The following is a 24,799-nucleotide window of genomic DNA, read 5'->3' as shown; positions in this document are numbered from 1 at the left end:
GGTACATATATACAATGGAATATTACTCAGCCTACAAAAAGGAATGAAATTGGGTCATTTGCAGAGACGTGGATGGACTTAGAGACTGTCATACAGAGTGAAGTAAGTCAGAAAGAGAAAAACAAATATCATATATTTAACACACATATGTGGAATCTAGAAAAAATGATACAGATGAATTGGTTTGCAAGGCAGAAGTAGAGACACAGACATAGAGAACAAACGTATGGACACCAAGGGGGAAAACGGGGGGTGGAAAGAATTGGGAGATTGGGACTGACATATATATACTAATAGGTAGGAAATAGATAACTAATGAGAACCTGCTCTATAGCACGGGGAACTCTACTTCAATTCACTGAAACTAACACAACATTGTAAAACAACTCTACCCCTATTAAAAACAAAATGCGGATGTGGTAGAAGGTTGTGGAGAGGAGGCAATGAGGCTATCAGGAAGTAAATTAACTAAATAAACCTCGAAAACATATCTGCAAGTATTACCGTTTGAAAATTCATCTGGACCTCTTCCAAGGCTCATTCCTTGCTCTGAATTTAAAAAGAAACACACATATTTGATTAGAAACTGCTGTGACATAGAGGAGTCTGTCCATTTAAGACTACATTTTGCTGATCCACAGCTCTCAGGTTATTTATACCTCTGCTTAGTTCTTCATAATCGTTGATTTTCTTCAGCAAGCTCTTGTTGATTTGCTCACAGATTCTTTTCAGGGTGTCCAAGTTTCTTTCCCCTAGCATGACCCTCTTCTCCATCTCTATGAAAATATCAAGCAAGGTCTAGAGGGAGGAGAAATCAAGTTGGAAGATTAGATGGAGCCATATTGGCTTTTAGATTAACTTTTTGTTTTGCTTCCACTCTCTCCAAACTAAGCACCCACCCTAGCTTCCCAAGCCAACCCTCCTGAGAGGACATCCTGGCCTTATAAAGCCAATCAGTAGATTATTAGGGAGGCAATTCATGATTTCTGTCCCAGAAAGATAGAAATAAGAAGACACAGGAGAAGTCACATCAGATGTCACCTAGTCCCCAGGCCCAGGCCCTGTGCTGAAACTGCCTGTGGACACCTTTATGTGAAGACAGTGAAGCAGCCTGAGTGCATGGCTGAGATGTGACAGCCTGGTCCCTATGGCAACAGCCCTGGGGACTGCCTCACACCCTCCATTGCCTCTGCCACCTGATCATCTCCAGGCTGAGTGTCCCCATAACACATACACACACAGGCAAGCACACACACATACAACATTACATCACAACACACACACACACACACACAGAGTTCCAGGTCCCAGGTTGTTTCAGAGACTGCAGAAGTGGGGAAACGATCTCAGGCCCACCACCGTCTCTCCTGGCTCTGCAAGGTCTCCACATTGCCTGTGCCTCCACACCAGCCTTCTCCCCTTGCTCCTCACTCTGCCTTGTTCCTGGTAATTAATGTGAGCAGCACTTCACAGTATACAGAGGCATCATATCTACAGCACTCATGCCTGACAGCATTCTTCTTCTCCCCAGTTAAAAAGTGAGAATTCATGTTGCTTTTACTGACAAGCGCTCTCTTTAGTCTCAGAAATCCCCACTGGCTGACTCACCCTCAGGACTAAACCTCGGTCAGACACCAGGTCTTACCATGTCATCATCCAGCTTACATTTGGCGATCTCCTGGCTCAAAAAAAACTTGAAGTCCTTCAATTCCTGTTTGGTCACATCTTCTGAAATCTGAAAAAGCATGACCCTGAAGTGGGAAACAGAAACACTTTAGAAATATTTTCTTAAATGATTTCCCAACCGATTTCCCATCCGAGTCACAGTGGACTTGATTCCTACGGCCTCCCTTTAAAATAAAGCCAGATAATGACATGATTTATGAGTTGAGTCTTTGGAAAGAGGCTGGTGTAGTGACACTGAAGACAAATGGCTCATGCCCAACTATCCCACTCTTAACAGAATTTAAAGTTCTCCAACTTTGACTTTCAGTTAATTCCAGTTAAATGAATTGTGTTTTTCCTTTGTCCTTCGCTATAAAATCAAGATCTTGTTGCAATAGAAAAAAAGCTTTGATTTTGGATATCATGCTTTTCAAAATGCAAATCAGATGGAATTCCTCAATTAAAACTAGTCAATGTTCTCCCAGGCGCTACCTTCAGTAGGAAGGCCAAACACCTCCTTCTGGAGTACAGGCTTCTCCCAGCCGCTACCTTCAGTAGGAAGGCCAAACACCTCCTTCTGGAGTACAGGCTTTTGTGAACTGAGCCCAGCCTGTCTCCTCATCTCTGGATGCTCCTTACTGCTGTCCCCCCATCTCCTCTCCAAACACACCCAGCTGCCCTGCCCCTCACCCTGTTATGCTGGGCCTCCTCCCACCCCTATCCCCTTGTCCGTCTGCAGACAACCACTCATCCACAAGCACTGCCTGACTGTCCTCAAGGCTGTATTCACCGCGCTGTACCTGCCTGTGCATCGCCAGAAGAGTAACACACATAACTGTCTGTTTATGAAGCTGTCCAAGTTCCCTGAGAATGGGATCAGTGCCCTTTTGGTTTCCATAAGCCTAGAGGGTCATGAGATATAGTGCTTAAGTGCAGGGGACCCAGACTCCTGGTGTTGGAACCTTGGATCCACCATCCATGAGCTGTGTGGCTTTAGACATGTTACACAATCTTTCCCCCTCATCTGTAGATTGTAGATAATACTCTATTTACCCCTCTGGGAGGTGTTGAGGATTACATGAATAAGTTTACCTGAAGCACTTAAACCAACCTTTGGCAACACACTAAGTGTTCAAACATGACAGGCATTATTATTTCCTAAATTATGATAGGCTCTTGGGATATGCTTGTTGAATGAACAAAGGAAAGTTTTATAAGTCGGCAAACCTTTTACTATGATGGTGCAAAGGAAAATACTTTAATACAAAAACATGTTAACTTCAAAAGTAAATTAGAAAATTAAAATTCTAAAAATGAAAACATGGTTGACCCTTGAGCAACACAGGTTTGAAGTGCGCGGGTCCACTTATGTACAAATTTTTTTCAATAAATACGTAATACAGGGCTTCCCTGGTGGCGCAGTGGTTGAGAGTCCACCTGCCAATGCAGGGGACACGGGTTCATGCCCCAATCCAGGAAGATCCCACATGCTGCGGAGCGGCTGGGTCCGTGAGCCATGGCCACTGAGCCTGCGCGTCCGGAGCCTGTGCTCCACAACGGGAGAGGCCACAACAGTGAGAGGCCCGCGTACCGCAAAAATAAATAAATACATAATACAGTACTACACAGTCTGCGGTTGGTCGAACCCACAAATGTGGAACCTAAGATATGGAGGATTGACTGTAAGTTATAAGTGGATTTTTGTGCAGAGGGTCCACATCCCTAACCCCCATGTTGTTCAATGATCAACTGTAGTGTAGAAACAGAAGTTACTCAGTATTATCACCTGCTTCATCCTTCTTCTCATGGAATCTCTACCCTAGAAGTATTTCTCTAAAACTGTCTCAGTTTGACCAAGATTGGGTCCAATCAAAAGCTACCTCCCCTTTTAACTTTATCACAAGGTATTTTGCCCTTCTACGTTCCTCATTACTGAAACCTACTGGCTTTCTTGTACCATCATTGTCCAGAAATAAATCTGGATAGTTTATAAGGTACTAATTTTATAGGTAGCAATGATAATTTGAAATTTTAAATATCTTATAAATGGGAAGTGGCCACACTAGCATTTTTTTTTCTTACTTGATATTCAACAATGATGAACAAGCAGGAGATTTTACTTGTGCTGACCCTTTTGTTCCCAAGCTAACATGTTGAAGATTTTAACAGACAGATCCTGCCCTTGTTAGACACTCGTAACCCTCCAACAGAGAGGCCCATGTCATTGTCTGCACTGGAAGTTGCCTTGGCTTTGCTCACATGGCAGGAGTGCAACCTTCAAAAGACCAAGACAGGGGACACAAGATGAGGCCCTCTAGCTTTCCTAATTATGGGGCTGTTGTTTTTATGATTAATTGATCCCTTAATGAAAAAAAATTCATTACAAGGACTTCACAATTCTATTGAACCAAAGTTACCCAGTATTGAATAGTATCCTTCCCCACTCTCCTTCCAAATTCACATCCACTTGGAACGTGTAAAAGTGACTTTACTTGGGAAAAGGGTCTTTGTGGATGTAATCTTGCCAAGATAAGATCATACTAGATTAGGGTGGCCCTAATCCAATGGTTGGTGTCTTTAAAAGAAGAGGGAAATTAAGACACAGATACACAGCGGAGAAGACAAGGTGAAGAAAGAGACAGAGATTGAAGTGATGCACCCATAAGACAAGGAACACCAAGGACTGCCTGCAACTACCTGAAGCTAGGAGAGGATCATGAAACAGATTCTCCCTCAGAGCCTCTAAAAAGGAATCAATACTGTTGACACCTCAGTGTTAGCCTCTAGCCTCCAGAACTATAAGGAATTAGCTTCTCTACTGTGTTAAGCCTTTGGCAGGACAGACAGCCCAAGCCACTGCTGTTCTGACAGCATCTGGGGTCACAGGGATTAAGCAGTCATTGAGCGTTACAGGATGGCTTATGAAGTAAAACTGTGGAAGCTGTTTAACCTTACAATGGTCGGTTATTACAATGGGGGTTTCCAGATGGCCAGGCATAGATTAAAAATGGTTATCTTATACCCTAAAAAAAAAAGCACTCATTGCGGGGGTCTGGCCTGGCCAATCCAGAATGACTGGCAACACACAGCTCACTTAAGAACTTGGTAACACAAGTCTTAAGGTATGGAATACAAGCCTAAAACCCTACTGAGAATTGCATAGTCATCCAGAAGTAGGTGGGAGGGCGTCTCAGGTGGGAAGTAGCGATGCTTTATTCAATAATAGGCAAAGAAGTGCATGGTATGGGCATCAGAGGCAGAGGCATCAAGATAACGGATACGTAACAGAGAGAGAGAGAGTTAGAACGTTTAAAAAGTGTCTATTTGGATTTTGGCATACCTATAGGTAATGTTTCACCTTGGAAAGAAAATTTTATTTTATGGTTTTAGCATATTTTTCTCTGAATTCTACATAAAGTCTCTAAATTTCTTAATCTGACTGTGGTGGGACATCTTCCCAAAGGCTCCAAAGTCACACCATACTGACAACCTACAAACAGCATCAGCCCTGCCCATAAAGATGTGCCCGTTCAACCCACACGTCCCAGCTCCACACCATGGAGGTTTCCCCACCTATAGGCAGAGATCTGGGCCCTGCCCGGCATCTGAAGCTCCCTCTCCATCTCCTCCTCACTGGTGTCCAGGTAGGTGAGCAGATCCAGTCTATTCATTCGGAAAAGCAGCTCCTTCAAGAAGGACAGGTTGCTTTCCTCCAACATTCTCTTTTCCTGGAGCCTCTGGAATAGCACCAAGGCATCCTTGATGGGTTCCTGCTTCCTATGTGGAATGTAGTCCAGGCTCAGGAACTTGAGGGCAGCCAGGTCTTCACTGCCCAGCTGTTCCCCAATATTATACAGACATCTGTTGAAATTCATGCTGATCAAGCGTTAGGAGAATGTAGTTGTTACCTAGGTTAAAATACAATGTTATGTTCAGATGAGGAAGAAAACTACCACTTACTGATTTGTTCCTTCATCAAATGCTATTACATCTACTATATGCCAGACATTATGCTGTGGATACAGGCAAGAAAATGAACAAACAGGTTCCCACTCTCAAGTAGCTTACTGTTTTTGGAAGGTAGATTTACAAACTAGCCAGTGGTCAGAGAGTTGTGACCAGGGCACAGTAGAAATATAGAGGAAAGAGCCTTAACTCAGCCTGGGAGAAGGGCTTCCTGGAGGGAAGTCACCTCTGGGGAGGAGATGGTGAAGGACAATTTTTGAAGGAAATAATTTATGCAAAAGTTGGAGGCAAGAATGTTCAAGTCAGTACAGGCAGGCAAAGGGAGCTCAATAAAGTAACCATGAAGGGTCTGGGAGAGGGAGTGGTGAGACAAAGGGATGGAGCTGTGGCCGGGAACTGTTATAAAGGGCCTCATATGATGGGTCAAGGGGGTCAGGCTCTCTCCTGGATATAATGAGAAACCAAGAAAGGATTGTAAACATGAGCGTGACGTCATCCAATTAGGGATTAACTTTTAAAGTGTGGGGGACATATGTAGATGTATAACTGAATCACTTTGCTTCACACCAGAAACTACTCCAATATAAAATAAAAATTAAATTAAAAAAATAAAATAAAGTGTGGAGGACAGATTGGAAGGGTTGGAGGTGGGAGAAGTCATGTGGTCTAATGGAAACAATGGTGGCAGGAGGACATGATGCAGTGCTCTCCCCCAAGGGCCTCAGGACAGGCACCCACAGCTGGTCAGGACCCCAAGACTGGAAACGGAACCAAGAGAACTCGGTCAGCCTTTCAACACAAACAGTCTCTAAATCAGATTATGGGGTATTTTCACATACTTACATGTTTGAGCAGGTAAAAAAAAAAGAGGGGGGCTTCCCTGGTGGCGCAGTGGTTGAGAGTCCGCCTGCGGATGCAGGGGACACGGGTTCGTGCCCCGGTCTGCGAAGATCCCACATGCCGCGGAGCGGCTGGGCCCGTGAGCCATGGCTGCTGAGCCTGCGCGTCCGGAGCCTGTGCTCCATAACGGGAGAGGCCACAACAGTGAGAGGCCCGCGTACCACAAAAAAAAAAAAAAAAGAGAGGGCAGTGTTTCAGGAAACCCCAGACAACCTTCACACAAGCAGCCCCAGGTCTGGGGTTTCTCGAGCCCCTTGAGTCACCTTGGCCAATTTCTCCCTCACCTCCCCTGCTCTGATAGGCCCATGTTCATGGTACAGGAGCACTTGGAGCAGGGTTTGTATCGGGTACATCATAGGAACGAAACTGGGACCTGGATCCCCAGGGCGGGCTACAGGGCCACTGTCAAAGCCAGGAATCTCACCTGCAGCTGACTGTCGGAGAGGCAGGCAGTGCGGTGGTTCAGAGTCTGGGGCTGCGGGGTCCGAAAGAACTTGGACCAGAACCCAGCTGGGGCACTGGCCCAGGCCTGGGCAGCTCACAGCCTACAAGGGTGAGATTCCTCCTCGGTAAGGTGGGATCAAAAGAGCAATATCTCCTGAAGTGTTGTGAGTATACAACACCTATCGTGCTTTTAGAGTAACGACCAGCAACTAACAAACAAAGACGTGTTCACCTGAAAGAAGGAAAGACATTGGCTGTGGGGCCGGACACCACCGGGCATGTGACCTGAACACTTCTCTTACCCTCCTGGTTTTCCCACTTCCTCCCTGGAAAATTCATCTGGAAGCAGTGATTTTCCACCTCTTCAACGTTGAAGAACTCTTCCTTGAAGGCTTACTCAGATGCTCCCTTACTTCAGGGCTACCATCTGCAAACCCTGAACTAGAAAACCTTTAACTTCTCGTCCAGCTTCATCATTTGCTTGCTCCCACAGACTCTGTGCCCCTGGGCACTTTCTACTCAAATAACCTTAACCTGTTTGGACCTCTTTCCTCCCTGAAACAAGGCTCCTAAATTTTTTTTTTTTTTTTTTGCGGTACGCGGGCCTCTCACTGTTGTGGCCTCTCCTGTTATGGAGCACAGGCTCCGGACGCGCAGGCTCAGTGGCCATGGCTCACGGGCCCAGACACTTCACGGCATGTGGGATCCTCCCGGACTGGGGCATGAACCCGTGTCCCCTGCATCGGCATGTGGACTCTCAACCACTGCGCCACCAGGGAAGCCCCAAGGCTCCTAAATTTTTAAGCTCCCTGCATTCACTGACATTCTCGGATGAAACCACAAATCCTGACTATCACTTGAGGGGTGATGGTGTGAACCAGGACCTGTGTATTTTGTATCTCTGATGTTAAAATAGAAACATTATGGTAAACTTTAATATTTTTTAAAAGTGGCCCAAAAGACTTTGAAGCTTTTAGTTTTTCTTTTTAAAAACACCTTTCCTGGGACTTCCCTGGTGACACAGAAGTTAAGAATCTGCCTGCCAACACAGGGGACACGGGTTCGAGCCCTGGTCCGGGAAGATATCACATGCTGCAGAGCAACTAAGCCCATGCACCACAACTACTGAACCTGCACTCTAGAGCCCATAAGCCACAACTACTGAGCCCTCGTGCCACAACTACTGAAGCCCGTGCACCTAGAGCCCGTGCTCTGTAACAAGAGAAGCCACCACAATGAGAAGCCCTCGCACCACAACAAAGAGTAGCCCTCACTCGCTGCAACTAGAGAAAGCCCATGCACAGCAACGAAGACCCAATGCAGCCAAAAATAAAAATAATTAATTAATTAATTAAAATAAAATAAAACAGTATTTTTTTAAAAAAACAATCCTGATTACTTCCCCCCAATCCTGATTATAGAACACTGGGGTGGTTTTTTTTCCGGTAAAAATTGAAAATGCAATAAATTATAACATGGTTATCATCATACATCACATACACACAAATACACATTTATATAAAAATTAGAATCAGGTTGCACATCCAAGCGTGTACATCTGTATTTTTTTTATACCCACTTAATATTTAGAATGAACATTTACCCTTACCATAAATATTCTTCTTTGGCATATTTTTAATATTTCTTGATTTCCAGCATGTGGAGATATCAAAATTCATTTTAAGCAATTTTCTGTTCCTTTGCTATTAAAAATAATATTTCACTGAGAGGTGTTTTCATATATCCTGTGCACACCTCTGATTATTTCCTTCTTAGAACTGGAATTATGGGCAAAACTTTTTTTCTCCCTTTTAATCTAGAGCTGACATTATTGTTTAGACAAGTTTTCTTGATTAGGAAACTGGAGGGACAGTGTCTTAGAAAGATACATCTTGTTTTACACTGGATTCACAAAGGCTGCAGAGCCTAGATTATTCACTGCAAAAGCAATCAATTATCATGAAAATACTTTTATATAGGAAAGATACCTTAAATATTTGGGCTGCACCTAAAAGCATACGTTCAAAGTTCAACAAACAAAACCTCTAGACATTCAAGGGAACAAACTAGCAAGTTCATTCCTTAAATCACACTCCATAGACACACACGTGCTCAACAGGGTTTGTACATGGAGTCTCACCACAGACTGATATATAACCCTGAACAACCAGAAACATCCCAAATGTCCTCCAATAAAGGAATGGCTAAATTAACTAAAGCATAGTCATCCTACAGAATATTATGCAGCAGTTAAGAAAAGGCACTCCAACTTCTGAAATTAAAATGGATAGATATTCAAGATATGTTATTATGACAGTGAAAATAGCAAGTTGCAATATAACCAAAATCATACATCTACTTTTTAGAAATAACTCAAACAACATAATTAGATTTTCAGTGATTACAGACATATATATTAAAGCAGAAAATAAAAGATAAGGAAATTCTGGAAAGAGACATACCAAACTCATAAAGTGCCTAGATTTTGTATTCACAGATCTTTGAAGAAAATACACAGGAAGCTGCTTCAGTGGTTGCCTGAGAGGAGAGGAGCTAGAAGTCTGGGGGGTGGACAGGAAGAGACTTGCTTTACATTCTATACTCTTTGCACTGTGTAAATCTTTACCATTTTATTACCCTAAATATACATGTACTTAAATTAAAATCTCTATTTAAATAACTATTTTTATTCCAGTATATGAAACTGGAAAGGATCAGAACTGGGTCCAGCCCTGTTTAAAACCATTAGGTCCAGTGTCCTTAAATCTTCCAATAAGTTCTAACCATTGCTAAAATATCATTTTACAGAATAAAATCAACCAAAGAATCAAATGAAAGCAGAATCTCCTTTTTTTCCCCTCTGCAATTATTTTCTTTCTAATGATAACAATGCTTATTGTATTCCTTTTAGAAAATACAGGAAAGATAAAAAGGAGAATAAAAATTACCTATAATTCTATCATCCAAAGATTAAATGCCTAATCAAAACATTCTCTGATGTAAATCATACCAATATTTTCTTAGGTCAGTCTCCCAAGGCAATAGAAATAAAAACAAAAATTAACAAATGGGACCTAATCAAACTTACAAGCTTTTGCACAGCAAAGGAAACCAAAAACGAAATGAAAAGACAACCTACAGAATGGGAGAAAATATTTGCAAATGATGCAACTAACAAGGGCTTAATTTCCAAAATATATAAACAGCTCATAAAATCAACAACAAAAAACAAACAAACAAATCAAAAAATAGGCAGAAGACCCAAAGAGACGTTTCTCCAAAGAAGAAAGACAAATGGCCAATAGTCACATTTGAAAAGATGCTCAACATCGTTAATTATTAGAGAGATGCAGATAAAAACTACAGTGAGGTATCACCTCACACTGATCAGAATGGCCATCATTAAAAACTCTACAAATAACAAATGCTGGAAAGAGTGTAAAGAAAAGGGCACCCTCCTACACTGTTGGTGGAAATGTAAGTTGGTAAAGTCACTATGGAAAACAGTATGGAGGTTCCTCAGAAAACTAAAAATAGAATTACCATATGATCCAGCAATCCCACTCCTGGACATATATCTAGACAAAACTCTAATCCAAAGAGATGCATGCACCCCTATGTTCATAGCAGCACTATTCACAATAGCCAAGACATGGAAGCAACCTAAATATCCATTGACAGAGAAATGGATAAAGAAGATGTGGTGTATATATACAATGAAATATTACTCAGCTATAAAAAAGAATGAAATAACGCCATTTGCAGCAACATGGATGCAACTAGAGATTATCATACTAAGTGAAGTAAGTCAGAAAGAGGACGACAAATACCACACGATATCACTTATATGTGGAATCTAAAATATGACATAAATGAATCTATCTGAAACAGAAACAGACCTGTGGTTGCCAAGGGGGAGGGGGCTGGGGCAGGGATGTAGTCAGAGGTTGGGTTAACAGATGTAAGTGTTTATGTATAGCATGGAGACCTATACTCAATATCCTATGACAAACCATAATGGAAGAGAATATTAAAAAAAGAATGTATATATATGTATTACTGAATCACTTTGCTGTATAGCAGAAATTAACACAACACTGTAAATCAACTATACTTCAACTTTTAAAAAATTAAAGTAAAATAAAAAACAAAGATAAACGCCTAATAATCTTACTGTCCTTCCTACCGAATATTTTACGCATATATATTTTCCCTCATATTTAAACGCCATATTTCTGAGGTATACGTGGACTTTTCCACTGATAATATTATAAGTGCATCTTGATGTCTTTATTTTTTCTTCTACAGCATGGATTTTTAAATCTATAAGGCAGCTAATCATATGAATGGGCAAGAATTTATCTAACCAGTCTCTGATTACATTTAGGATGATCTTAAAATGCAAATCTCCATGTATACCTCCGATTATTTTATTAGAATAATTTCCTAGAGATAGGATTACTGAGACAAAAGGAATAAAGATTTTTAAGGCTTTTGTTACATATTCAATAGCATTTTCTGACAGTACACAAAAAATTCCAATCCAAGGCCAGGATGATGTGAATTTGGATATAACATGATGGGCTCCTGTCCTCTATGGCCAGTTCACCTCACTCGTTTCATTATCTTTGCAATAGCCTGACAATGCTTTCTAAATTATTTTTGCATCATATTAAGATGGACACTTAGTAGGGAAAGTGCTGGCAAGGCTTCTTTTCTGACCCAGCTTTTTCCAGAACACATTGTGGTATAATATTGTCTTTGTTTAGGTCACACATCTCTTTGATCGTAGTGCCTGGGAAGCACTGTTACCTGCTCTAGATTTTATAACGTTAACAATGGGCCACCTCTAGGTTCTGGCTCTATAGGAACAGGGACCAAGAGGCACTTCATTTTTTATGGGCCCTGGGTTTAACTGCATGTGCTCATGAGCTAGAAACTTTGTTAGAGTAATATTTTAAGGAGAATATTCATTGTTGTATTTTTCTCATCCTAAAATAGTAAAAGTAACATTTATTCCTTAGAGAACTTTTAAAAGAAAAATAAAAATCACTTAGAAAAACTTAGAAGTAATTTTGGGGTCAAATTTGGTGGGTATTTTCCCATTTTATTCACATGTTCACAAATATATACATATATAATGTGTGTGCATATACATATGCTGAACATATAAATTTGAAGATAAATTTGAATATATTGGTTTATATTGCATACAAGGTGGAAGAGAGGGGTGGAAATGGAAAGCCCTCCAGAATTTTTCTTTTATTTCCAATTATATAACAATGATAAATCAATATAAATATATTTGTATTCTATGATATATAAGTATATGTAATATTTTTATAATAAATGTGTGCCCCAAAGTATTTTGATATAAATTTTTATATTATGATGTGTTTATAACATATAACCATATAAACATAAAAATATTTTTCTTGTCTCACTTACTGCAATCCTCTGAAGAAGCTGCTATTATCATCCTCATTTTACTATTGTGAAAAATCAGTTCAGAAATAAGCTATTGAGAGGCGTCAGGCCCAGGTTTGAGCATCTCACTCAAGTGTCTCAATGACAGACCCTGCAAGGATTTAGAATTTATTCTGATTCCAGTTGGAAGCCAGGAAGGAATTTAATGAAGAAAGACACATAATCAAAATATTTTTAAAGATTATGAATTACTTAAAATTTTAAAAGACTAAAGAAACCCCCAAAACACAGAAACAAGAGTTCTTAACAAATCTACAAAAGCAAAGAGAGGGTCAGAACCTTACAAACCAAGCCAGTACATGCTGGAGCCCGGATTTAGACCTCAGCACCTCATCCCAGAGTCCCAAATAAGCACTGCCTTTTGTGCCACAATTAAATTGCAAATAAATCTCATCTAATCACAAACAATCCTTCTAGCGACATTCTAGCAACCTCTTAGCTCTTTTGGTGATATGGAAAACTACCTCAAAGCTGGAGAAAATAAACACAAAATTTGCATTACTCTTCTGAGACAAAAATCCATTACCTCGTTCAAAGCTTGAGAGTACTGGAAAGCCGCTCTCAGGCCCAAACCCCTAAGCAATAGGGCGACTACTCCCTCCAGTCCAGGATGACCACCCCCAATTGGGGTTCCCCCAGAACCTGCCAGATGTCCCCCCTGCACACAAACACTCTCCGCTGCAGGGTCCCAGCCAGGGCTATCACCCAGCCCAGGAAAGGTGTTCAAATCACGACAAAACTCAGAGCCAGCCAAACTGAAGGAATTTATAACTCCACCTATAAACGCTTAACCCCACAAGTACTGATTATCAGTCGATGCTTGCCATTATATTATTCCTGGTACTGTCCTGTGCCCTTTTAATTTCTCAAAAATAAATAAATAAATAAATAATTGAGTTCTTAGCACTATTTCTGTTTATGTGTGTGTCTGTTTATGTGTACGTGTGTGTTTATACTGGTGGTCTGAGTGTCGGCAGATTGGTAAACTATAGCAGCAAAGACAGTTGAGAGTTGAGTTTTGGTTTCTATTCTTTGACAACTCGGCATAAGGATGAGGCATCTGTACAGATAACTGAACTTGGAGTATTCCCCCCCAAAATCAGGAATGCATCAACCGAAGCTGGAGGGACCCGTGGGCCCTCACTACAGCCCTGGGAAGCACTGCTAACTCTCCTGGTTTCCGCATCTACACTCATATACAAGGATCACCCCATGAGCCCCGAGGCCACCAGATCCCACCCTCAGTAGCCTAGAAAATTCTAGAATCAAAAACTTTCCTCTCTAAAAGCCCGTCCAACCTTACCAGAGGCAAGTCCCAGAACCCTCACAGCGGCAGCCGCTTCACAGGCCTCTCTCTCCTGGCACATCTAAGAAAAGAATGAAGTCAAATGAAGAACCTACAGCACAGCTTACTTACTTCCTGTTTTCGAAACTCCTGAGTCACTAGTGAGGTAAGCCGGCCTCCAGGCAGCACCCCCGTCTAGATCGCTAAGAGGGAGCCTGTGGAAGAGGAGGCAGGTGCCGGGAGGGGACCCTGGCCACCTGAGCTTTGGCTCGGGCTGTGTGACTTTGGACAGGTCAGTTTCTCTTCGGGGCCTCCTTACCACACTCCAACAGGAGACAGTTTGAACTGGATGATAGCTAAGAACCCTTTCTTTTCATATTGCAGGAATTTACAGATTTTTAGGGGCTCATTATGAAGACTTTAATGGTTTCATTCAGTAATATTCACTGAGCACTCCTGAGTGGTCTTGGGATCTGTAAACTGCAGGGCCCTCACCACAGCTCTCAGAGGGTCTGCCGACCCTCACAGAAACTCTCTTGGTTTCCCCATCTACACTCACATATACGATCACTTCTATGACCCCGAGGCCACAAGACCCCACCCTCAGCAGCCCAGAAAACACTAGAATCATAGTCCTTCCTCCCAAAAGGCCCAGTCGAGCTCACCAAAAAAGACAAATCCTGGGGCCCTCACCATGGACTGGCCCTGGAGAACAAAGCACACATTAGCCCTGTCTTTTTGCTCTCAGTCAGTTGAAATGTTTTCTGATGATAAAACTAGAGAGAGAAAAAAAAAAAAATCAAACACCTCTCTTCTTTGAAACTGCCTTTTTTCTTTCCCCAAATGGAATATTAGCTTTCAGAGGGCAGAGCTCACGGCTGAGAGGATTAATGAGATGTCTGAAAGTGCCCCTCCACCTGCAGAGGGCTAGGGAAGGGTGCCGTGGTCCCATTGTGCCCTTTGCTACCTCGACTCTGCCCCGAGAACTCTGAGTGAGAGCACAGTGACAGAATGAAATCCTGTTAATGGCTAAATCCTAGCCCAGGATGTGCTCCCTGACTCTTTCCTGTGGCTTCCTGAGCATACACTCAGCTTTCATCCCACTGTTTTATGGCTGGTTCCTGTCCGAGGCTGTGAGCTTCACAAAGGCAGAGACCGAATATTTCATGCCCGTTCCCAGGATGTGCCACAGGAGTAGCAATATCTAGAACATACAAAGGTTTCCTGCAAATCAACGAGGAAAAGAAACCCTGGAGAATGACAATGGATATGGACACAGGGTTCCTTGACAGGGATACTCAGATGGCCGAAGTGTACGAATGACGCTCAGACTCATGAGTAAGCTGGGAAGTGCCAAAATAAAGCAACGAGCTCCCTACTTTGTACCTATCAGAATGGCAAAGGTTTGCAAGCTGGATCAGGCTAAAGATTGGTGGGCAAGTTCTCCTATAGTCCTTATATAGGATTGGGAGACCGTCCATCATGGAATAATAAGTAGTGGTTACAAAGTGGGACCTGGCAAATTACACAGAACTTAAAATACAGTGCTTACTTGAAAAACAAAAAAAGTCAGAAACGGAACAAGCAAAATACAATACAAATAATACTAATACGTAATAATAATTGCTAACACTTACTGGATACTTAGTAGTGCCAGTCACTGTCCTAATTGGCTCATGCTGTTGTTATCAACTTAAATCTTCACAGCCACCTCATGAGGGAGTGTTAATCCCATTTAATGATGAGGAAACAGAGGTACAGAGAAATTACTTTCTTGTTCCTGATCACACAGTTTAAAAAGTAGCGTACACACACAAAACAAGGACACATTTTGCAAAGATACAGAACAATTCAAGGATATGTATCAAAAGATTTAGAGGGTCGTCTTTGGGAGGGTAGGAGATAGGGTGGGAGTGGGGAAATCAAAGAAAGTACCTAGAACAGGGCAGGGGAGATCGGCCCGTAAGCCTTAGAGACCAAGGGCTACAGGGAATAGGGATCTGACAGGGTGATTAACTTAACCCTCTGCCCCAGGCCAAACAGAAAATAATTTAAACATAAGTAGGTAAATAAAGTCTTGTAGAATTTCCAAAGTAATCCAGCAGGAGAGAGACAGTGTGTCTATATTTGAGGCAGTAGAGGAACTGGAGATTCCTCAGAGTTAAAAAGTAGCAAAGTCAGTGGTTGTGGTTCAGAGAGAAACCCAGTCCAAGATCTGGGCCCCTAGCAGGACCCAGAGGTGACTCCACTCCGCAGGTCTGATCTGCCCCTTGAGTGGACAACGTGGTATCCAGAAGCCACTTCTGCACCAGACACTCACCTGCTCCACCCTGGCAACATCACAGTCACCAAGCTCCCGATGCCAAGACCCCTAGACTGCCTAACTTCACACGTTCCAATGACTGAGGCGGGTTCTCACAACCGGAGAAAAATCCCTTGTAACGAGGCAAGGGGGAGGGGGAGGAAGGAGGTGGGGTTGGAAAGGCCTCCCGGAAGAAGTTTTCTTTTACTTTCGATCACTCAACCAGGCTTTTCTGCCTGTCCCAGCAGACTCACTTCCTGTTTCTCTCCTCTCCACATTCAGAATTTACTAACGAATTCAGCAGGGCTTTGAAACATCGCGAGATAAAAGAAAGAGAACCTGTGAAACCATTGCCCTCCGGCAGAAGGGCAAAATCTGGTCTTCAGTAAGAGAGAAAGAAAATTCCTGAACAGAGAGAACTAGAGAATAAAATTGACTTTGAAAACTGGAAAACAGAGGTGATTCACTCGAACAGAAAATGTTTCTTATTTAAAGGAACCGATGCAAACTAAAAACCAAGAAGCTGTATACTCACTACATTTAGTGTATATAAGGCCTATAATTTTTAAAGACAGATTTGAGACTGTCTGTGGCAAGTAAAAATGCCATTCCTCCTTGAAAGGGGTCTGGGGAGAGGAATTATTCCTCTATTCTGTGGCCCAAATCTCAGCACTGAAGCCATGGACCAGCCCCCCATATCATCTGGCAAGAGCTCTTCTTGGGTCGAAGCAGATGTCTTGCTGAGATTTGGGGAGATCCTGCACAAAAGGGGATGTGGGTCTGGCCCAGCCCTAAGCAAGGGTAACAGTCCCTGGCCAGTGCTGTGCCTTAGTGACCGGTACCCGTCCAGTGCCGAGCCTGGAGTGGTGGTAATGCGGAGATCTGTCCCCCAGGACCCTGAGCCCCCAAACCTCCCCAGCTTTTCTTCATCTTCCATCCCCTTCCCACCCTCTGCCTCCGTTTCCTGTTTGAATTTTTTTAAAGGTTTTCTGCCTTTTTGTTTTTACACCTTGTACATTTTATAACAAAAACACCAAAAATTATACAATACCTATATGTTGTACCTTTACATCAATTATCTCTAATTCCCCCAGCAAAGTAGAGGATTGTTCTCCCATGTCATGGATGAGGAAACAGAGGCTCAAATGAATACCCAAATTCGAACTCAGTCCCATTGGACCAAAAACAAGGATTTTCCCACCGTAACACACTATCTCCCCTTCCCCAGCATTTAGGATTTGAAATGAACCATGTGGGTGGAAGAGCAGTAAATTTAAACTAAGATAATGACCTATGCACAGAGGTCACAAGGTCACCTATGAAAAAGGAGTCCGCCTAATGACACCAGCTAATATTGAATAAACATTATGTGTGCAAGGCACAGCCACCCACACTGGCTCATTTCACCTTCTGAACAATTCTCAGAAGTGGATGTTCCCATCTGAGTGACGAAACTGAGGTTTGGAGAGGCGAAAGACTTGGACAAGTACCTTCAGCTAGTGAGTGGCAGAGTGAGTTTTGTGTGCCTCTCTAAGACCCTGAGAGGTTAATCAGTGTCTGAACATTAATACACACCCACGGTTCTCAACTTGACTGATCTGAGGGTTAACTGAGGAGGTTTAAAACAAATACCAGTCTTCAGGCCCCAGCTTTGGAATTCCTACCTGAGCAGAATTACAGGAGGCAAAACAGACTGAGCACTTAAAGGGATGCCTGGACCTTTGACAGTTCTCAGTAAACATTCACTACCACTGTGTTACATAAGCTCACAGTGTCTGTAAGATGGCTACGAATTATTAGTCACATTGTACAGACGAGGAAACTAAGTTCAGTGTCAATCAGCTGACAAACTGCACGGCCAACACAGGATGCCAAGATTGTCTCACTTGAGAGTTTACGTCCATCCCCCAGCCCCCAGCCTGGCAGAAATGGATGACCCACAGCAGGCCTCCAGGGGGCCATACTGAGGAGGAATGGGGGAGTCTCAGGGCTTTGATGTGTCATTTGTAAGGTATTGATCCTAGGCTCTCCCAGTCTTAGATCTTTTTAAAAAGGAAGATGAATAATCAACAAGTGAATTGTGAACCTGAAGTTGGTTAAATTCCTTTTGTGATCTTCTAGGATCAATATTAATTCACTTGCTCTAACCAGTTTCTTGCCTCCTTCTTGAGCTATACGTCTGCTTGATTATTTACATCGAAATGAATAATGTACCTGGTCTTTAGTCCTGGGGAAGCCGGAAAACCTGGAGGCGTTGCAGTTCAGCGGGACATAAGGGAGCTGGTCCCTGCCCAGTGCAGGGTGAGGACAGCCTGTTTTTTTTTTTTTTTTTTTTTTTTTGTGGTACGCGGGCCTCTCACTGCTGTGGCCTCTCCCGCTGCGGAGCACAGGCTCCGGACGCGCAGGCTCAGAGGCCATGGCTCACGGGCCCAGTCGCTCCGCGGCATGTGGGATCTTCCCGGACCGGTGCACGAACCCGTGTCCCCTGCATCGGCAAGCGGACTCTCAACCACTGCGCCACCAGGGAAGCCCAGGACAGCCTGTTCGGACTTAAGTGCCAAGAGGTTTCCACCCTCCTGAATCTCAGCTCCCACCTGATGGCCTGCTCCATAAGCTCATGTCTACTAATCTGCTGAAATCAGATTTGGACCTGTACCTTTCCCTAAGAAAGCCAAGAATGACTAAACCTCCTTTCAGCTGGCTGGAACACACCAGTCCCATTGATCTGGACTTGAACCACAGGACATTAGTCAAGGACAAATCAAGGACAAATACTGACAGTGAAACAAAAATCCCCTGAACAAGCATGCTCTTTTGTTGGTTACTTCTCTATTAAGTTGTATACAACTGACCCACAGGCCGGGTGGTCTGGTACGTGCATTCTATTGGGCCCCTCCTCCCCCTTCCTCAAGCTGGCCTTGGCTTGGCCTTAGAATCCTGAAGGCAATGGTGAGGGAAAGGAGACTGCATTCCAATCCATCTATTTCATCTCCTCCCGGCCATGTGGGAAGAGACTCGGCCAATTCTCTAGAAGTTTTTAACAGCTAGGCTTTGAAGTCTTTGATTTTTGTTTTGGTATTGAGATGACTAGACAGTCATGAGCAGGTAGATGAAGAGTTTACATCACTGACCCGAAGTGTATATTCTGCAATTTGGTGGGTGCTGGAACCTGCCCCTCTACTTCCACAAAAGATCCTACTGCAAACAAGAACACATCCCACTGATCTAGAAAGGAAGAAATTGAGGTAACTGTTGGGCTGTGATGCAATATTCATGTCATCAACTTAGCTTTTCAAATATTTTCTTGGAGGTCTGAACACAGTCAAGGTGAAAGTCCTCCAAGTTCCAGCTACACTCTATGCCCACCGCCAGGAGCCATTTCTTGGGAACAATTTCTCAGTACCTCAAACTCTAAGGACAAATGTCAAGAGCCATTACATTTTTTTTATTATGATAAAATATACATAACATAAAATTTACCATTCTAATCATATTTAAGTGTACATTTCAGTGGCATTAAGTACATTCATATTGTTGTGCTATCATTCCTATCATCCAGGAGCCACTGTTTTTTTTTTTTATTGAAGTATAGTTGGTTTACAATGTTGTGTTAGTTTCTGGTGTACAGCAAAGTGATTCATATATATATATATATATATATATATATATATATATACTCTTTAATATTCTTTTCCATTATGGTTTATCACAGGATATTGAATATAGTTCCCTGTGCTATACAGTAGGACCTTGTTGTTTATTTTATATACAGTAGTTTGTAGCACGATGCAGTTTTAAAGTGTTCTCCCTACTTTATCTCATTTATCTCATTAGTGAGCACAATTTTTTAGTCTAAAGCAGGCAGAGCAGGTGTTACTAAGACATTTAGAACACCAAAGGCCAGAAAGGTGAAGTGACTGAGCTGGGACTACCCAGCTACTCTATCTGCATGCAGCACTAGTGACTCCTTCTTTTAAAAAAAATCAAAAGATGGGAGGATTATTCCCTGAAACACATATATTTTTTCCCTTTTAAAAGAAGTCACTCCTCGGGACTTCCCTGGTGGCATGGTAGTTAAGAATCCGCCTGCCAACGCAGGGAACACGGGTTTGAGCCCTGGTCTGGGAAGATCCCACATGCCGCGGAGCAACTAAGCCCGTGCGCCACAACTACTGAGCCTGTGCTCTAGAGCCCGCGAGCCACAACTACTGAGCCCACGTGCCACAACTAATGAAGCCCACGCACCTAGAGCCCGTGCTCCACAACAAGAGAAGCCACTGCAATGAGAAGCCCATGCACCACAAGGAAGAGTAGCCCCCGCTCGCCACAACTGGAGAAAGCCCGCACACAGCAACGAAGACCCAACGCAGCCAAAAATAAATAAAAAAATAAATTTATTTTTTAAAAAAAGAAGAAGAAGAAGTCACTCCTCAACTTCTGCAAGGGAAATTCATTTCATTCTTTCTCAGTTCAAAAAGGATTTCAAGAATTGGGTAATAATTTTTTTCCTCAAAGCTATTAGTAAAAATAATTACAATACACCCGTTCTCAGTAGTAGCACAACTAACTTGCAGGTACAGGTAAGCCCAGGTGAGACGGCCAAGTGGCAAAATGTGTATTTGGTGTCTTCCCTGGATAGGACATTTTTTCTTCCCCCAGAAGTGTCCTCCCAGGCTCACTTGGATTCCTACTGACTCCAGCTTTCAACAGACCCTGAAACAAAATGATGTAGTAGGAGGGTTATATTTGTTTAAACATTGTGTGCATGGGTGTGTATTCTATCATTTTTTCATCTAACTCTATCTTGTATCTCTTTCTACATTAGTACTTATGAACGGCCTCTGTCCTCTTCATTACTGCTCAGTGTTTCTAAGCTAGTTTAACACTGCTTGGGACAATGTGCATTTTAGCCAATGTCTCTGCAAACCCACTGGGGTTCCTCAGAACAAGTTGAAGAGAAAAAAATGGCATGTTGTACCTGAGGCTGACCCTGGGAGCCAGGCTGTTTGATTCACTCACAGGAAGGGGCAGTTGGCCAGGGAGTAAAAGGGCCAGGTTGTAGGACTGGGTCTCCGGTTATAAATGCTCCAAATCAGACTTTCTTGTTTTCTTTTTCCTTTTTTTTTTTTTGCCTCTCTAAAGGTATTCAGAAGGAGATTAAGCCAAAGAGCGCAGGTAATAGTCATTCCAATGAACACCTTAGAGGTGTTGATAAAATCTATATTCATTCATGATTAAACAAACATTGATTAAGTGCCCAGTGATTGTTTATGTTTCACAAAATGAAAAGAAAAGGTCATGGGTAGACACAAAAGTTAAGTTATAAAGTTAACTTTTTTGTGCTTTACAACATTATGATACAAACTTCCAGTTTCTGAGAGAATGAGTCATCCCTCATCTGACGCAACACGTTGTAGAGGCTCCGAATATGCTTAAAGATTATTTTGAGTTGGAGGCAAATGAGAATCAGCAGATACAGAAAGAAGCCTTTTGTAGCATCCCTTATCTGACTAAAAGTAGCAGATTCTGAGAAATGAAGACTGCCATGAATCCCTCTTCCAGGGAAGTTTTATGGCCATGAAGAAGAAAGTCTGCACCAAGATGGACCTGCATGAACAAATGTAGTTTGCCCAATATATTTACCTTGCCAAAGTTTATCACTCTTGGAAGCCTCAACCCTTTATTACCTTTGTCTTGTCACTTCTCTGCATATTTACTGTTCGTTGCTTAGATGCTATATAAGCCCCAGTTCTAACCACCCTTTTGAGTTCCGAATAACTGAGGTTTCTCCCACTTGATGTGTTTGCATGCATAATAAACTGTTTTTCTCTTGTTCATCTGGCTTTTGTCAGTATAATTTGCAGGGTCTGAGGTAAAGAGCTTAGGAGGGTACAGAGAAAAATGTTTTCCTCCTCTACAGCGTCCAGAGTCATCCCAGTGACAGAGCAGAGAGGCATGGTCTCCTTCTTGTTTCTCACTCTCTTTTGTGCAAGGATGATGAATGAAATTTTCCTGGTGGCTCAGCATTTCAGCTAAATCTCAACAGTTAAGGACAACTGTATCCCTATATACTAAAGAGAAAATGCTAGCCACACTCTGGTGGGAGTAATAAAAGACAGTGTATTAATCGTGTCTTTTATTTTGTACTTTCAGTGCTTCGACATCTTGAGGCCTTGCTCATCCTGGAGAGACTGCCCCTCCCCAGGTGTTTCATTCCTAGAAAGAGCACACACCAGGCCGGCCAGCGAGGCTTTCAAATGCAGATCAACCAATCCAGAGTCCCTACCCCCAACCACCTCCTTCATCAAGATTTTACACTCTGGGACACTATTCCCCTGCACTCTAGAGACATGTACCAGAAAACTAGGGGCACCCCCTACAACCCAGAGCCCACTGAAATGATGCAGACTAACCCAACCTAAGCCTGATTGCCCTGCCTCATCAATTCCTTCCCACAGAAACCACAATGAAGGCTCTTGCCCACATTTCCCCTCCACATCATCTGCCTCCTGACCAACTGATGCTTTCGCATGTGGTCCTGCATGGTGTGCCCCTTCTCCTGGGATCTGCGAGTATAAAATTCCTCAAGACAGTCATTTCCATGTCTGCATATCTCACCATACCTGATTAAAGCAAATCCCAGGTACCATTACAACTGATATCCACACCGGGTTTTTTTGACACTTTCCACCCCATCCCGTAGAGTCTACAGGAGCAGAAGACGGAGTTCCTTGAGAGAGAATCAGGGCAGAAGGAGAACTGAAATTTAGGTGAGACTGGATCCAGTGGCAGAGGAATGGACTTATGCTTGTCTACAGAGTCCTAGTGAGTAGGGAAAAGAGAAAATATACCTATTGCAAAGTTATGGGGTGGGGGGGGAGTCTTGTGGAACTAAACCCGTAATCTGTGAGATCTGATGCTATCTCCGGGTAGGTAGTCTCAGAACTGAGTTAAATTCCTGGTCAGTGTCCTCTTAGAATTGAGTTAATTGCTTGGTGGTGTGAGAAGAAAACACACAGCAGAGTTAGGGAACAGTCCACAAACCACCCTCACTTCTCACACCAACTGCAAGTTCAAGAGGTTCCCAAAAACACCCTGAGGTGTGATAATTGAAGGCTATTACACTCATAGTTATGATTTATTACAGGGAAAAGATACAGATTAAAATGAGTCCAGGAGGATTCCATAGCTGAGCTTCCAGTTGTCCTCTCCGCATAGAGTCATGGGAAGCATTAACCCCTCCCAGCGCTGGAGTGTGATGATACACACTAAGTACTGCCACTGAGGAAATCTCATTGGAGCCTTGGTGTCCAGTCTTTACTGGGGTTCTGTGGCCATCTGCCTGCATGCTGACCTCAGTCTCTAGCCCCTGTGAAGGTTGAGCTTATACCCTGTGACGGAAATCCCCCAACATAAATCACATTTTAAAACTTTCTGGGGAATTCCCTGATGGTCCAGTGGTTAGGACTTGATGCTTTCACTGCCTGGGGCTTTCAATCCTTGGCTGGGGGACTAAGATCCCACCAGCTGCCCAGTGCAGCCCCAAAACAAACAAACTTTCTGACATAGTCCAAAGGCCCCAGGTAAACAAAGACATTCTTATCAGGCACAACATTTCAAGGTCATAGAGATTACCTCCCAGAGGCCAAGGACAAAGGTCAGACCTCTCTTTGAGCAAAGTTCAAGTCTTCATTACATACCTAAATAGATTGGAGTGCTTGAAAGAAGATGAGACTTGTATCTCACTGCCTAGCTGGAGGCTTGATGAGCTGCAGAAGCTCAGAGGACCATTATAGTGAGTCCATAGAAGCGGAATGCTTTGAGAAAGTCCTTGGGAGAGCCTCACTTGCAATCTCTGGTGCTGGGGGCAATGTGAACATGGAAATGGTGCCTGCATTGCACTTGGAACATGAAGGTAAGAAAATTGTTGATGTCACCACTGCTCAGGCAAGACAAGCCAGAGCGGAAACAAGATACGAGTCAGGATTTTCTTATGGGATAAAATGGATAAATGAGAAGGTTGCCTGGCTCTAAATCTCTTGATTAGAGCCCATCCAGAAGATCTGCTTGCCAGGGCCTTGATAATGTGGTGTTCACCCCTGGCGCTAGGATCTCGATTGTGATGGGCAGGATTCTATACTAATTCTCAAAAACTCCACTGTAAGTGTGCTGGGGAAGGTTGGAATTCCCCACATATCTGGGTGAATGTGTCAGGACTTGGATGCCTGCCATGGCAGTAGGTACCAACAGCCAAGAGAGATCTGCAGCTGAGCAGAAAGATCTTTTCTTCTTTACCTCCTACCCTGTGCCTGCCTGGGGGAAGCAGAAGACATGGAGTGAGTAAAGAGAAACGACAAAGAAGAAACAACAGTCCCCTCCTCAACTGATGTTTCCCTAGCTAAGATTCATTCCTGAGCTGAGGGTAATGGGATCCTTTGACTTCAGTTGAGATGGAAACTTTTAAATATCTGAACTAAATTTTTAACAGGTGAAATGAGTCATAATATTATAGCCTTCTTATAACCAAAAGCGCTGAAAGCTGTGGGATCTGCCCAATGTCTAGTCAGGCCATCACAGAAGATTTCTCACACCATCATTGAAAATAGCGATAGGGAAAAAAATAAATGCACTTTCTGTTGGTAGGCCAATGAGTTCAGCCCAAACAATAAAATAAATACTAGTTCATTTTGGGGTTTTGGTGTTATTATTATTTTTTTAAGCACCATTTTATCTACCACCTTGGTCTCCTT

The 24,799-nt window shown here is 42.8% G+C and overlaps 1 protein-coding gene across 9 annotated transcripts in view; it reads right to left on the bottom strand.

Annotated features, from left to right (window-relative positions):
• Nucleotides 1-16,284, bottom strand: part of CASP8 (caspase 8) — a 28,251-nt gene extending 11,967 nt beyond the window's left edge. Inside the window, exons 1-7 of one of the 9 annotated variants that reach the window (XM_033430062.2) lie at nucleotides 16,068-16,275; nucleotides 13,766-13,829; nucleotides 6,956-7,207; nucleotides 5,239-5,573; nucleotides 1,646-1,751; nucleotides 660-798; nucleotides 505-549 (exon numbers count right to left, since the gene is read on the bottom strand). In XM_033430062.2, coding sequence (XP_033285953.1) covers nucleotides 505-549; nucleotides 660-798; nucleotides 1,646-1,751; nucleotides 5,239-5,540 — 592 coding nt within the window. In that variant the 5' untranslated portion in view covers nucleotides 5,541-5,573; nucleotides 6,956-7,207; nucleotides 13,766-13,829; nucleotides 16,068-16,275. Of the gene's footprint in view, nucleotides 1-504; nucleotides 550-659; nucleotides 799-1,645; nucleotides 1,752-5,238; nucleotides 5,574-6,474; nucleotides 6,646-6,955; nucleotides 7,208-13,765; nucleotides 13,830-15,384; nucleotides 15,404-16,067 lie in introns of those variants that run through there. The other 8 variants (XM_049712322.1, XM_049712323.1, XM_033430069.2 and 5 more) reach the window with 8 other exon arrangements.
• Nucleotides 16,285-24,799: the final 8,515 nt, after the last annotated feature.

This window comes from Orcinus orca, chromosome 7, assembly GCF_937001465.1.
Source record: "Orcinus orca chromosome 7, mOrcOrc1.1, whole genome shotgun sequence".
Taxonomy (NCBI): Eukaryota; Metazoa; Chordata; class Mammalia; order Artiodactyla; family Delphinidae; genus Orcinus; species Orcinus orca.
The sequence above is the reverse complement of the archived record's forward strand: the minus strand, read 5'-3'. Positions and strand labels throughout refer to the sequence as shown.